At 37.8% G+C, this 15,356-nt stretch overlaps 1 protein-coding gene across 1 annotated transcript in view; it reads right to left on the bottom strand.

Moving 5' to 3' along the window:
* Window positions 1-15,356, bottom strand: part of ccdc88c (coiled-coil domain containing 88C) — a 75,803-nt gene that overhangs the window by 3,949 nt on the left and 56,498 nt on the right. Inside the window, exons 24-29 of the mRNA XM_067455416.1 lie at window positions 15,267-15,356; window positions 14,844-15,130; window positions 7,133-7,339; window positions 4,559-4,633; window positions 4,393-4,461; window positions 721-968 (exon numbers count right to left, since the gene is read on the bottom strand). Coding sequence (XP_067311517.1) covers window positions 721-968; window positions 4,393-4,461; window positions 4,559-4,633; window positions 7,133-7,339; window positions 14,844-15,130; window positions 15,267-15,356 — 976 coding nt within the window. The remainder of the gene's footprint in view (window positions 1-720; window positions 969-4,392; window positions 4,462-4,558; window positions 4,634-7,132; window positions 7,340-14,843; window positions 15,131-15,266) is intronic.

Raw genomic sequence — 15,356 nt, 5'->3', positions numbered from 1 at the left:
ACTGATCTGTAAACTATACAGTGAACCCTGTCTGCTGATACATTAGTAGGCTACTAAAGGTTAACAGCTAAGTCGTATTGCAAATAATGCAGGTTGTATAATAATATATTTTAATAAGAGAGGGAAAAAAAGTGTAATATAGTGCTTTTTGTGCAAAATGCTCCCCTCTAGAGTTAATTTTTCTGACTATTACGTTCCTCATTGAATCAGGTAAATGTACATTATATGTACTACTGGGTTAAAAACAACCCAAGTTGGGTTGAAAATGGACAAACCCAGAAATTGGGTTGTTTGAACCCATTGAATATATTGTTGACATCTATATTGTTGACATATTTCTAAAGTTGAAACAAAAATCCCCCCAAATCCTCATCACTGGAAATCGTTATCACATTAAGACATAATCTTAATAATCTGCAATTAGATAGCAACAATCTATAGTGCAGGGTCAAAAAAATTAAATATTAGGCTTAATTTATTTAGAAGCACAAATGTCTCTACTGATCATGAGTTGTTAACAAAAAAAAACAACCTTTTCCACTCTCACTGCATACATTTACACCCAAAACTTTCATGTTAACAAAAGAAAGATTAAAAAAATCCCCTGCAAAGTATTCTAATGAAGTGTCATTATTCCCCCTAAAGGAACATCATATACCTGGATTAAAAGGTCAAACCACCAAACAAATAAATCTGTCAAGAAGTGTTAAACCAACTTACAGTGGGTGGGGACAGGGCATTACTCTCCTGCAAAAACTCCTCCAGTGTAACCATTTCACTGCCAGGAGAGGATGGCCGCCGAGACGTGGGCCGCTGGGAAGGACGTGAAGCAGATGTGGCTTCACAGGGAAGGGTGGAGCTACGAGGAATCAGAGACAACTGACTGAGACGTGAACCTTCATGACCCAGTCCAACGACATCATCGCTTGACAGACTGGCAGATCGACCCTGCAGACAGTCCAGAGAACCTGGAGAAAGACAGGAATTTAAGAGTGTGATTATAAGGTAAGCTAATGTAGGTCAGTGTGTGTGCCAATAATACTATTCACACAGAACGCCTGAGATTTTATTGCATGAATCTGAATCTCAAATCTCACTGTCTTTCTGCCACAACCCAGGGGACAAACATCAGTGTGATGTAATAGAGTGGTGCATTCAACCCAGTAGATTCAATCTTTTATTCTTTTCCACATAATTGCAGCTCCTCAAGTCTGAAACGCGCTGATTTTATACGAATCCCCTCATTCCGAAAAGCTCAGTATCCTCTGATTGGTCAGCTGACCCAGTGCGTTGTGATTGGACAATCACTTTAAGCATGTGTCGGAAAGGTAAGGCCCACAGTCTGCTCTGTATTTTCTACTGCACAACAGGCGTGATAAACGAGCATAGTTCAAATGGCTCTGTACGCAATTGGATAGTCCTTCAACCAATCAGATCACAAAAGGTGTGATCAACAGACAACAACCTGCAGTCTGCGATCGGTTCTTGCAAAAGTCTAACAGAAACAGTAGGAGTGAATGTACAGGTTTCCAGACTGAGTTGCCGGGCGAAATTAAATCGCCGGCGGATCAGGCTGGGTTTTCCCAGTCTAACTGTGAAAGATAATGTTATCAGTTTTATCACATCCAAACATCCTCTTCGTCTTTTTTGCGCATGTCATTATGCTAATATTTCAAATTGTGCCATTTGAGGAAGTAATATCTGGATATTGATCCAGACCTGCCTAAAACACCTTGATCTGTGTTCTCTAATAGATGTGTAATACATGCACAAACATGTACATTACACACTAAAGGAAAACGAAAACATTAGCATATGACCCCTTAAATGTACATAAAGATACACTTTCATTTCTATGTTTCTTAACAAACTTAACAAAAAATACACTTAAAATGTGCACTTTGTAATAAATGTCAAAGTTTAACTTTAAAGTACATTTTAAACCACACTTTATTTTGATGTGTTGACTAAAGCACATGTAGGCCTGGTTTCACAGACAGGGCTTAGATTAATAAGCCGGCATTAGGCCTTTGTTAATTAGGACAAATAAGGTGCTTATAAACGTGCCATAGAAAAAAACATTACTAGTGTGCATATCGAGACAAAATAATGGCACGGATATATTTTAAGATATGTCCGAGCAAGTTGGTTTCAGTTAAAACAGCTCAAATGCACATTTTAGTCTGGCTGGTCTGTGAAACCAGGGGTTAAAGTACTAATATAAAAGTAAAATATATTTAAATACATTACAAGTTTCAGTATAAATAAAGTATTTTAGTACTTTGAACTAATGCTTGTTAGTCCAGTCAACAGTATATTATAACCAAAATATAACTTTTCTACAATAGAAGCACTTATGAATTTACACAAATATGTACTTAAGTCTTACTTAATTGGGTCAAAAAACACTTTAAAAGCTTTTGCATTTAATATAAATTTAAAAACTTTTTTTTAAAATTGCATTAAAATTTTTTAAATATTATTTCTATAATAAATACTCTTTTTAAAAGCATGCTAAACTGTACTTTTTTTCACTTATTCATGCTTGCGTTATCAAAAACCACTAATGAAGAAATAATCACCAACCAAAGCATTAAAACACTTGCCTGACTGACTAGCTCACAAGAAAGCACATGGCGCTAATAGCACTGACCATTAGGAAGTCTTCACTGACTAAGAATTGCAAAAAATGCTTTATATGCTTTATCTTCCCTTAGAAAGCACCACAGACTACTTTCCCACACCACAGGGATTGCGAGAAAGAGAAAATTGAGTCTCCAAGTAATTACACCGAGTAGTACTTTATTTTACAGCCCAGTTCCCCATGCACATATTATTTTTCTTATTAAAGTGATTGCAATAACTGGTAGAGTGTAACAATACACACGTCACGATTCGATACTATTGGAATACTAATCTCACAATACAATAGTCAAGTCTTAAGCCAAAAAAAATGTATTATTATTTTTGAAATAATTATTATTATCAGGACACACAAATACTTCTTCATTGCATTACTATACATTGTTATCAACATTATATATAGTAATTTAATGTAGTAATGCACGGGCGTGACCACCATAGACATTGTGTGGGACAAGTCCCCCCAAAAATTTGAAATGGCCATATTGTCCTTCCCCATGTATGAAATTATTGCACTGCTCTGCAGCACTTCATTACCCAGCACTTTGTATGTTAAAATGACAAAAAGGTTTAAAAGAAAAAAAAATAGTCTGGCTCAGTGATCTAACGGTGCTCAAAAATGTCAAAATGATTGAAGATGGCCAATCAAATCAAAGTAGGCGTGGTTTACATTCTCCTTGGTCTTCACACAGATGAGCGTGTCAATCTAATAATTAATGCCATTGCGGGGACTATTCTATCCGGTGAAATCACAAAAACATTTGCTGTTTTTTGTATCCTTTAAAATGCAAATGAGCTGCTGCTCCAGAGGGCAGAGCCTTCACAGCTTGCAAACATGCGAATGAACCTGAAACATGATACATCTGTTTGGCTTTATTTATCATCTCTATAGCGGACATGCTCACGTGACATTGTAGTTCTTCATCATCATGAAATATTATCATCTGTATGCATTTTAAAGCAACATCACTCAGCCTTACAGTCTATGCTCTCAACTTGAGCACACACACACGAAGCATGCGCAAAGAGAGCTGGATATATCGGTGCGTCCGTGAGTAGGCTATTAAACTAGAATAGTTCTCGTTCATGCGTTATTGCGTTTAAACTGTCAGATACCTAAGGTTATTTCAGAAACACACAAAGATCACATGAAAACATTGGTTATGTCTGTGCACGTATGCAGCAAGTAAAGAAATCCCGTGTGTATATTAGATCTGTGTTTTAAAGTGAGAACAGTGTAATATACACTATCTACCGCTATACATGCTGTTAATATGAACAGAAAATCACTCTGCTTTTGACTGCCTAAACTTTAGTAGCTTTATTAAGAACACATTTCTTACTTATGCTCTGGTGAGGAGATAAACATGGCGGACTTTGTACAGCTGTCTGAGAGCGAGATCTATGCTAATACAGCAGTGTCCATCAACCCAAACTTTTGAATTCTAGTGCATTATACCAATAGAATTAATACATTTAATTAAAAATCAATTAAATAACCATCTTATTCATTTAAATAACCAAACTGTTTATTTAAAATGAATGCTTACTCAACATCAAAGCTGCCTCTGCAAATTAATTTATGTCTGGGAGAAATGCAAATGTTATTCTTTTCAACCTGAGAAACAATTACGCCTCAATAGTTCTTGAAAGAAAGTGTGTGGGGGTGGCATTTCCCATAGCAGCTAATGAAGTGACTATGCATGCATATGTAACAGATGGTACGCACGCACACACACACACACACACCTTTGGAACTGATCGGGGAATTGCTGCTAGAGGTGTTGCGGCTGAATTCGGCAGAACTGGGCCGGTGGCCTGTAGAGGGGGACGGCACACATCAAATACTGAATAAGCACAGGAAGTAAACAGAGGCTGTAAAGGCAAGATGTATTGATTAAGCTAATTCTCCTACCTATGTTTCCATGGACACCGCTGCCAAAGCCAGCATCTGGGGAATGATGGCGCAAATCTTCCTCGGAGACCAACCCTAAAAGTAAGAGATTGTACAGTGAACATCGGTATATGTACCATACATTTGAATTAACAATAGTAATTATTTAGGTAACACTTTAATTTAGGGTCCAATTCTCACTATTACCTAGCTGCTTATCAGCTTACCATGCATTACTAGGATATTGGCTGTTTATTAGTGCCTGTAATTAACCCATATTAATTTATTCTGCATGACCTTATTCTACATCCAAATCCTACTCAATACCTAAATGTAACAATCACCTTACTAACTATTAATAAGCAGTAATTCGGAGTTTATTGAGGCAAAAGTCATAGATAATATTTAGTTAATATTGGTAATTTAGTTATTAATAGAATTGGTGACCATTATTTTTTTGCACAATTTAATTCCCATGTTAAAGAAGTTCTCGTAATGACAGTGTCATTATGGGACATGATTGGCCTCTGGCTACTGCTGTCTTCCTGTGTGCGTTTGTACGAACATGACTGCTTGTTTACGCAGCGCAGTGGATATCTGAGAAAGCTTCAAGCGCTTGAAAATAAACATTGGATTAGAGTGAACGCTTCGTTATTACGTTGCCAGTGACTTGATGAAATGAGCTTAAGGCTTTTTTGGCTGGGGGAGAGAGTCACTGAGAGGGTCAGTGATGTTTAAAGCTGAAGCCCCATGTGTACATCGTGGCACATTACACAATGTAAACTTGCTAATGGCTAAATAAACTAATGTGATATGAAAAACAACAAAATCTCTTAACGGAAACTCCAACGACCGAACTTTAAATATGGAAGCTGACCAAGTAGGTAGAGCTTCCACCTGCAATATAGTCTAGAAATTGGTTTTAAAATGGATAGCGTGACACCCATCCATGGTGTGCTATTGATCACCACAGAAAACTATTTCCACTCATCCCCCATTGAAAAAATAATGATTAAGCAATGTTTAAAGCAATGCAAATACAATAAAGCAGACATTCATCCACCTAGAAAATTAGCTTCATTTCAAAAGGATGAGTTACCATAGGCTTTTTGATGAATTCAAAATTTTTACAGACAAATCCAAAATACTTTAATAAGTGTCACGTTTTTAAACTATTGATGTACATTGTACACTAGAGTTCAAGTTTGGGGTCAATGAGATTTAAAAAAAAATTCAGATAGGAAGCATTTACATTTATCAAAAGCGACAGTAAAGACATTAATAATGTTACAAACGTTTTTTTTCTTCTTCAAATAAATGCTTTTAAAAAAAGTTACACTTCCTATTCATCAAAAATCCTGAAAAAAGGATTGTGATTGCCACCAAAAATATTACGCAGCACGGTGGGTTTGAACATTGCTAATAATGTTTCTAAAACAGCAAATCATCATCATAGAATGATTTCTGAAGGATCATGTGACACTGAAGAAAGGAGTAATTCAGCTTTACAATCACAATCACAAGAATACATTGCATTGAAATATATTAAATTACAAAACAGTTCTTTTAAAGCTACACTGTGTAATATTTCCCCCCATCTAGCAGTGAAAAGGTATATGACCATCCAGCGAATAATAGTTTCTGTTCCTCTCAATTCTGATTTCGTTTTAACTCCTACGGTGGCCGATTTAGTCCAAGATTAAGATGCCAATCCCCCTCTTCACATTCGACACGGTGCCATCGAGTGTTAAAACGGGAAAGGCGAAGCTTGAATTTACGGGTATGTCCCTTTTTGGCTAATGTACTTTCAAGATGGAGGGGCAACATGGCGACCAGCATTCGAACCCCTCACCCGTATGTATTTTCAATGGCATATTATAAACTTACGAGAATACTTTATTACTTGAAAGAAGAAAATATACATTAATGAGCACATATATTTTATATTTATTATGTATAAAATATACATTAATATTCACATATTATGTGTGTTATATGTCCTAAGTGTTTTGGTGTAATTGTATTGAAATTTGTAAATGTAGTGTATATTTTTTTAAATCATCCTTTTGAAATTAGTAATATTTTCTTATTACAAACAACATATAATGCTGAGCTTTAAGGAACTGTTCACCCACAAATGACAATTCTGTCATTGTTCATTCCTCCTCACATTATTCTAAACCTGTATGACTTTATTCTTCTGAACACAAAAGAGGATATTTGGGGAAAGAAATCTGTGTACAGTAAAAGTAAACAAGTTAAATGTTGTTTTGGAACCCATTGACTTTCAACATATAGGAAAAAACAAGAAAGTCATACAGATTTAAAAAGACAAGTAATTGATGATAGAATATAAAATCTTAATAAAAACTATCCCCTTTTGTGTTTAACCAAAAATGTTCCTTTAACAGTGAAATCTAAAAGCACCCACAATTCTGCTGTATAATAAATACAATACAAACTGATTAAATTAAAGTGTCTTGAACTATCTTCTAAGAATGAGTACATTTTCTACCTTACATGAGTCTCAAATGACAGACCATGTTCATTCTGTCAAGGCGCTAACATGTACTAATTAGCATAATTTAGTGTTACCCTTTGGCCTGCGTCCCGGCCGCAAGCTTGAAGAGGACGCAAAGCCTGGTGCATTGTGGGAGTTGCGGATCAGTGGAGTTGAACAGGTGGCTCCTGGCTCTCTGCCCCTCCACCGGACCAGCTCCTCGTACCCGTTCATGCCCTCACTACTGCCCCCTAAAGAGTGATAGCCCTCTCTGCCTCTGGACCCTCCACTGCTGTTCAACACTGGGGGAAAAAAGAAAGAAAAAGAAAAAGAAAAAGAAAAGAAAAAGGAAAAAAAAGAGAGAAAAAGTTAGTATCTGAAAGCAAATAGAGCATGTGTAGCGCAAGCGCTGCTGGGCTCCAGTGACGCTGCGGGCAGCTGTGTAGGAGGTGTTGGGGCAAAAGCACAAGCATGTGTTAGTATAAAAAATAAAAATACAAACACTCAGGCAGAATACCGATGGCCTTTCCATACACTTTCCATACTAGTCCAGGCAAAGTAGCGTTTTTACGACAGACTAATTGTAAAATAATTTTTTTCAGCTTAGATCATTTCTATGAGGTGCCCAGAACAACATACTAAAAGTCCTAAGAAATCCTAGTTGAGGAAATATGTTAAATTGTCATCAATCCGAGATGTGTGCCAGTAAGGCCAAACAACAATAGACCCCAATGGGGATATTTTTTTCCTTTACTCCTATCAAAATGAAACTTTACACAATGAAAGTACATTTTTTTTGTTTTAAAAGTTTCTTTGAAAAATGAATTTTACTATGCAAATGAGCTATACACTAATCGAATATGCCAAAAAATACCCCCAAATAGGCTTATTTTTTCCTTCTACCACAATAAAACTTTACACAATGAAAGTCTACATGAAAAGTAAAACATTTTGTATTAGAAGTTTCTTTGAAAATGAATTTGAATTTGCAAATAAGCAATATACCCCAGAATATGCCCAAAATACTCCCTAATGGGCTTATTTTTTCCTTTACGCCTATCACAATCAAACCTCACACAGTCAAAGTATACATGCATGAAAAGTAACATTTTTGTTTTCCAAGTTTCTTGGGAAAATCTATTTTAAATATGCAAATGAGCTCAACACTATGCCTAATTGACTTATGGCCAAGAAGCCATAAAGGTACAAGTAGAAAAAACAGGGCCCAAATATCTAACACATTCATATCCATTTAGTAAGTTAACTTATGCATAAACACGATACATTTGAAGTCACTTGCCACAATATACTTATATTGACCTTAGGAATTGATTGCCCAATCTTTCTAAATTATTATTTTTTTATTTGCAAACAAGCCTTACCTAATGACATTCCCCCACAGATAAAATCAGAAGAAAGTCAGAATAGCCATCTTAGTCATTAGTAATGTGGTGAGATTACATTTTGGGCTGGTAGATTTACAAATGATTGGTATTGTTGGTAAGATTATTAGATTACAGGCAGAAGTCATTTTCATCAACTAAATGATTTACTCTCACACAGAAGACAGATAAAAAACCAGATGGAGACACTTTCCAGACATTCCAGCGCTTTAAAATAATTTTGCCAGACACCAAAACTGCTTCTCTTTTTGAAGTTATATCAAGTATTTCAGACCAGGCAGACCATACATCAGACTTCAAATTCTATTGGGCCTAATTTCATTGCTAGAGATGTAAAGATGACAGAGTATTTTATAAAACACAGGTTGTGAACCATATTCTGCAAAGTGGATGAAAATTAAAATAAAGGAACACTTTGGAGATAGTGTAATAATGACCGGCCTGGAAAATCAGTGTGGTCACTTTGCGAGAGACAGCCCACTCAATTCATCGTGAATTTTACAAGCAACAAAAATCTAAGAATCCAGAAGATGAGAAGCTTTTTAAATGTATCGTGTTTATGCATAAGTTAACTTACTAAATGGACATGAATGCGTTAGATATTTGGGCCCTGTTTTTTCTACTTGTACCTTTATGGCTTCTTGGCCATAAGTCAATTAGGCATAGTGTTAAGCTCATTTGCATATTTAAAATAGATTTTCCCAAGAAACTTGGAAAACAAAAATGTTACTTTTCATGCATGTAGACTTTCATTGTGTAAAGTTTTATTGTGGTAGAAGTAAAGGAAAAAAATAAGCCCATATGGGTGTATTTTGGACATATTCGATTAGTGTATAGCTCATTTGCATAGTAAAAATCATTTTCAAAGGAACTTGTAATACAAAAAAATTCACTTTTCATGTGTACTTTCATTGTGTATTATAAGTTCAAAAGGCAAGAATGGTGAGTGACTCTACCATATATCGTATACAAGACTTTTGGCTACACAGTATAAACAGAAGTGGGCATTTCAACTTGCATTCTAGTGCAAAGTCTTGACCCACAGACTTCCAAGCTAAGTGGATTACTGTGTAAACATAATTTTTTTTTTTTTAAATACATTGACAGCATGCCACAGATGCTGTCGATAGAGCTTAACTTGTATTGAACCTGAAAATTCCTTTAAGCTTCACTGCTGTGACCAAACTAAAACACCAGCTGGAACCCTCTGGTGTTCCATGAGAGTCATTCTGCAAACGATCCCTTATATAATTTTTAAAACACGGAGAACATCGTTTCCATAACTGCCTGGAGCATCATAACAGTAGTTCTGTCATGACCACTATCGCTAAAGATGATTAACAGTTAGCATACAGTTTGGATTGGCGGTATGGTTCGGTTCTGGGCAGCCTAGCAAGGATAAGAGCAGAGAGAGCAGCAATAACTCCCCTTAGGGTAAACAGAACAGAACCAACATTGTACTGCAGATATATAATGTCAATATTTAATGTACAAAATAATTTTGGAATTTAGTCTGATTCAAGGTTCAAGGGGATTCAGAATTTCAAATCCTAACTGGACAAGAGAAGCTGGGGATGGAGGACAGTAAATGAGCTCTGGAAAAACGTGATAGCAGCTGAGGCTTTAAATAACCTAAATGAAAAGAGGAAATGTTGCAAGCGAGAAGAAACATTGTCTGTATGAGCACCATGGCTTTATTTTTCAGAGTGCGTGTGCTAAACGTTAAGCTAAAATTCTAGGTAATTCTGCATAATGCGTTTGGCCTTGTTACCACTTTAAATGACAAATGAGATGGGAAATATTGCAAGCTAGACTCAAACATGCATTGCCTATAATGGCACTATGGCTCAAAGTGTCAAGGTGCATGTACTAAGCACTAAGCTACAGAACCAAGTAATTCTAGATGCATTTTTGCAATACATTTGATGTCAAAAATGAGATTTGAAATGCCTCATGACAGACTCCATTCCTTAATGGACCAGAGTGCATGTGCAAGATAATTCTATGTACGTTTTGTGGCTTTTCACTGCTTATGATAAAAATTGAATGAGGTAGGAAGATGCAAAAATAGACCAACCACAGAAACAGAAAGCATCCGCTTTACACGAGAAAGTCTTCACAGGATGGAGTTTGAGTTGAGGTTTTCCTGCTGTATGATGCACAGATCTTGTCACACGTCTCAAGACTTTCTTATTTGCTTAATATGCAAATCATGCAACATGGAAATCTATATTTTTTTTATCTTACTGAAGCAGTTGCACATTTAAGATACCTCTTACTAAGAATGGTGATTATGGGACATACCGAAACATCCCCAGGTTTTAATGATATGCCCTGCACGAAAAGGCCACGGTATAAATCAATAAATCTCAGCCAGGTCTATCTGATCTGGATGTGATAAAAGGGACAGTCGAATACACATGTACATGACACACACTGGACGTACAAAGGGAGATGTTAAAGATGCAAAAAAAGGGACACATGTGGACACTGGTTGCTGGATGGTGGATATAAATATTGCAGGATATATTTGAGCAAACGTTAAGCAATGCAAGTTCACAAGCCACACATCAGTGCAAATCGCATTATTTTAAGTGTTTAAATTCTGATGAAATTTGGTTCCTCCGTCTGCCTTCCTCCAACCTCTCTCAATGCATGCACATAATTTGTGCATTAAAAGCAGCTGTGGGGCAACTGTGGTCACCTTACCCACTTTGACCAGTGCTAGCAATATCTCACACACACACAAATTTCTCACGGCAAGCGCAAAGCGGGCTGCATTTCGCTCCATTTAATACACATTACTTACTGCAGGTTGCCATACAGAGTCCCGCAGCCTGGTCCCAGAGCCACCAGAGCATTTATATGAGTTGTAGTTAAGGTGTGTGTTGTGCGTATTCATGTGTGTTTCATCATCTTGAGTGCTGTGAGCCTGTGGTGGTGAGGGTGACAGGAACATTTATAAATGCTTTTCTTTAGCGTTTAGCTTGGAGTGTTCTTTGGCTGGTTTTATAGCCTAATAAGTGTAGCTGATGCTTTAAAAAAAGAAAAAAATGTGTATATTGGTACATGGGATGAGTAATGATGGGGTAAGCAGTTGTTATGCTGACTGTGATGATGATGGAAAGGATGAAGTGTTAGAAATGGCCGATATGCGAAAAAGGCTCGCAGGGGGAGCAGGGGACGATGTTGTCAGATGAGGACCAGAAGCGTAGGCGTCTGGTAATGGATCGTCGAGACGGTGGCGTCCCAGGAACGCGCATTTTCTCCTGGCTCTTGCTCCTGAGAAAGAGGAAGCGTTTCGCTGCTGGAGGGGCTGGAGTGTGTGAGGGTTAAATGTACAGACAGATACATAGACAGGGAGAGAGAGAGGGGTCAGTGGAAGAGAAGAAATGATGATTCAGAGATTAAAAAATGGTTACATTTATGATTCATGAAGAATGAAGCCCCGCGGTTTCCTTTGAAGATTATTTTGGCCATGCAATACAGCATAACATTTGGGAAAGTATTATTACTTGGAAAGCTGAGAAATGATGGACTGAAAATGGAAATTTACAACATGATTAGTTCATCGAGTGGACGTCAAGAAGGAAAAGAGGTTTTAATTACAGTAACCCTGAAAAAAAGCAACATGACGCCCCCTAGCGGAAAACACAGATAGCACACTAAAGGCTAGTTTATTGCAACTAAAAGGAGTTCGAAATAAAAGTATGAGCTTATAGTGCAGACCTGAGGGTGTTTATTTTGTTTGGTTGGTGTGAAAGTGCTTTTCTGAACTCGTATGAGCATCAAGATCCCCAAGTCGCTTGAAATTATCTGGAGTATGAATGATATGGACTCTAGTGTTATTCATGAATAATATGGAATTTTCTAATTTGCATCGCTTTTACTAATGATGATGCCACTTGTCTCTAGGATAATTTAAATCTAAGTAAAAAAAAAAAAGTAAAAAAAAAGTTATGCACTTCTGTCATTATTTACATTTCATGTCATGTCTTTTTTTCAAACTGGATTAACTTATTCTCTTCTATGGAACATACAGGTCCTTCTAAAAAAAAATAGCATGCTGTGATAAAGTTCATTATTTTCCATAATATAATGATACAAATTTTACTTTCATATATTTTAGATTCATTGCACTCCAACTGAAATATTTCAGGTCTTTTATTGTTTTAATACTGATGATTTTGGCATACAGCTCATGAAAACCCAAAATTCTCAAAAAATTAGCATATCATGAAAAGGTTCTCTAAACGAGCTATTAACCAAATCGTCTTAATTAACTAATAAACTATAAACACCTGAAAAAGATTCTTGAGGCTTTTAAAAACTCCTAGCCTGGTTCATTACTCAAAACCGCAATCATGGGTAAGACTGCTGACCTGACTGCTGTCCAGAAGGCCATCATTGACACCCTCAAGCGAGAGGGTAAGACACAGAAAGAAATTTCTGAACGAATAGGCTGTTCCCAGAGTGCTGCATCAAGGAACCTCAGTGGGAAGTCTGTGGGAAGGAAAAAAAGTGTGGAAAAAAACGCTGCACAACGAGAAGAGGTGACCGGACCCTGAGTAAGATTGTGGAGAAGGACCGATTCCAGACCTTGGGGGACCTGCAGAAGCAGTGGACTGAGTCTGGAGTAGAAACATCCAGAGCCACCGTGCACAGGCGTGTGCAGGAAATGGGCTACTGGTGCCGCATTCCCAAGGTCAAGCCACTGATGCTCAGTGGTCCAAAGTACTTTTTTCGGATGAACAATGTTGCATGTCATTCGGAAATAAAGGTGCCAGAGCCTGGAGGAAGACTGGGGAGAAGGAAATGCCAAAATGCTTGAAGTCCAGTGTCAAGTACCCACAGTCAGTGATGGTCTGGGGTGCCATGTCAGCTGCTGGTGTTGGTCCACTGTAGGGCTGTCCTCGACTATGGATTTAGACAATCGAATCAGAATTGTCGAATCTCTCTATGGTCGACTGATAGTCGAATCATCTGTGTTAATGGGTTGGGAGGGGCACGACACTGTCAGCAGAAGGGTAAAACTATTTTTATTTTCCTTTACACACTGCACACAGCAACAACTAATAAAGCGACCAAAACTGCCTGCCAACTGACATTCGAACTGACAATGGCTTTCTTATTTAGGTTTAAATAGCCTAAAAGGTAATGTGGTGGATAAACATTAATAAACCGTTTTCTCATAACATGTTAAAGCCGCGATCGAAATACAGAACATCATACAAATATATAAAAGAACATTTTGATAAAAAAACCTAAAAAAATGCCTGCCTAGAGAGGAAAAGAACACTTTAAATGCGTTTACATGCACGTTCTGAAGCCGATTGTGCCTAAAGCGGGTGAAGACGTACGCGAAGCTCAGCCCCGCGCGCCTCAGGATCTCACTTACACCGACGCGCACATTATATAGCCTGCACACGAGCTCAATTTTGAATTGACTGACAGATGAGCTGCACGAAAGCGCTCTGTGGTGCAGCAGGATTTTAAACAACTTCCCGAGTGGCCGCGGACAGGCCGTGAGATCGGTGGTCGAATCAGGCTCCGCATATCGATGCATCAAATCTTCGACTATTCGGGGTCACCCCTAGTCCACTGTGTTTTATCAAGGGCAGGGTCAATGCAGCTATCTATCAGGAGATTTTGGAGTACTTCATGCTTTCATCTGCTGAAAAGCTTTATGGAGATGAAGATTTCATTTTTCAGCAAGACCTGGCACCTGCTCACAGTGCCAAAACCACTGGTAAATGGTTTACTGACCATGGTATTACTGTGCTCAATTGGCCTGCCAACTCTCCTGACCTGAACCCCATAGAGAATCTGTGGGATATTGTGAAGAGAAAGTTGAGAGACGCAAGACCCAACACTCTGGATGAGCTTGAGGCTGCTATTGAAGCATCCTGGTCCTCCATAACACCTCAGCAGTGCCACAGGCTGATTGCCTCCATGCCACGCCGCATTGAAGCAGTCATTTCTGCAAAAGGATTCCCGACCAAGTATTAAGTGCATAACTGAACATAATTATTTGAAGGTTGACTTTTTTTGTATTAAAAACACTTCTTTTATTGGTCGGATGAAATATGCTAATTTTTTGAGCTGTATGCCAAAATCATCAGCATTAAAACAATAAAAGACCTGACATATTTCAGTTGGTGTGCAATGAATATAAAATATATGAAAGTTTAATTTTTATCATTACATTATGGAAAATAATGAACAATATGCTAATTGTGAAATATGCATTGATACAAGCTTGTTTTCCACAGAAGAAAGTCATACAGGTTTGGAACAAAATGAGAAAATGACAATTTTAATTTGGGGGTAAACTACCCCTTTATTAAATAATAGTGGGAAAGGGTGTAGAATCAAATTCTGATTTAAATATGGAGGAACTCACCTCGGCCGTTGGGGGCAGGTGAGAGGGTGGGCGACTGTATATGATTCTCCTCTGCGGAGTGACCGTTCATGGACTCCACACTGGGGCGTGACTGTCTGGGGGGCAGTGGTGGAGGGGGAAGGGGTGGTGTGCTCTCAGGACAGTCTATGCATGTGGGGATCTCCGGAAGAGGGATGTCTGGAGCACTTCGGATCCTCTCACGTGGACCGTCAGCCTTTTCTCGTGAGCTTTCTTTCTTAGGTTTCATGAATTTTGCTATTGCTTTAGCTCCAACCCAGTGACGGCTCCTGTGTTGTGAAAACAAAATAACCTTTTCAAAACATTCTCTTGTATAAAGAAGTTAAACTTAAATTGTCTGTAAAATAAGGGTCTGTAAAAAGTCTATTCAGTCTTAATCAGTTTAGATTCCCATGATAGACTCACTTTTTAGGAGTCGGGTCATAGAACTTATACTGGTCCATGATCTTCTCCTCTAATTTCTCCTTCTGTCGTCTTAATGAATTTAGCTTATCA

Source organism: Pseudorasbora parva, chromosome 10, assembly GCF_024679245.1.
Source record: "Pseudorasbora parva isolate DD20220531a chromosome 10, ASM2467924v1, whole genome shotgun sequence".
Classification (NCBI taxonomy): Eukaryota; Metazoa; Chordata; class Actinopteri; order Cypriniformes; family Gobionidae; genus Pseudorasbora; species Pseudorasbora parva.
The sequence above is the reverse complement of the archived record's forward strand: the minus strand, read 5'-3'. Positions and strand labels throughout refer to the sequence as shown.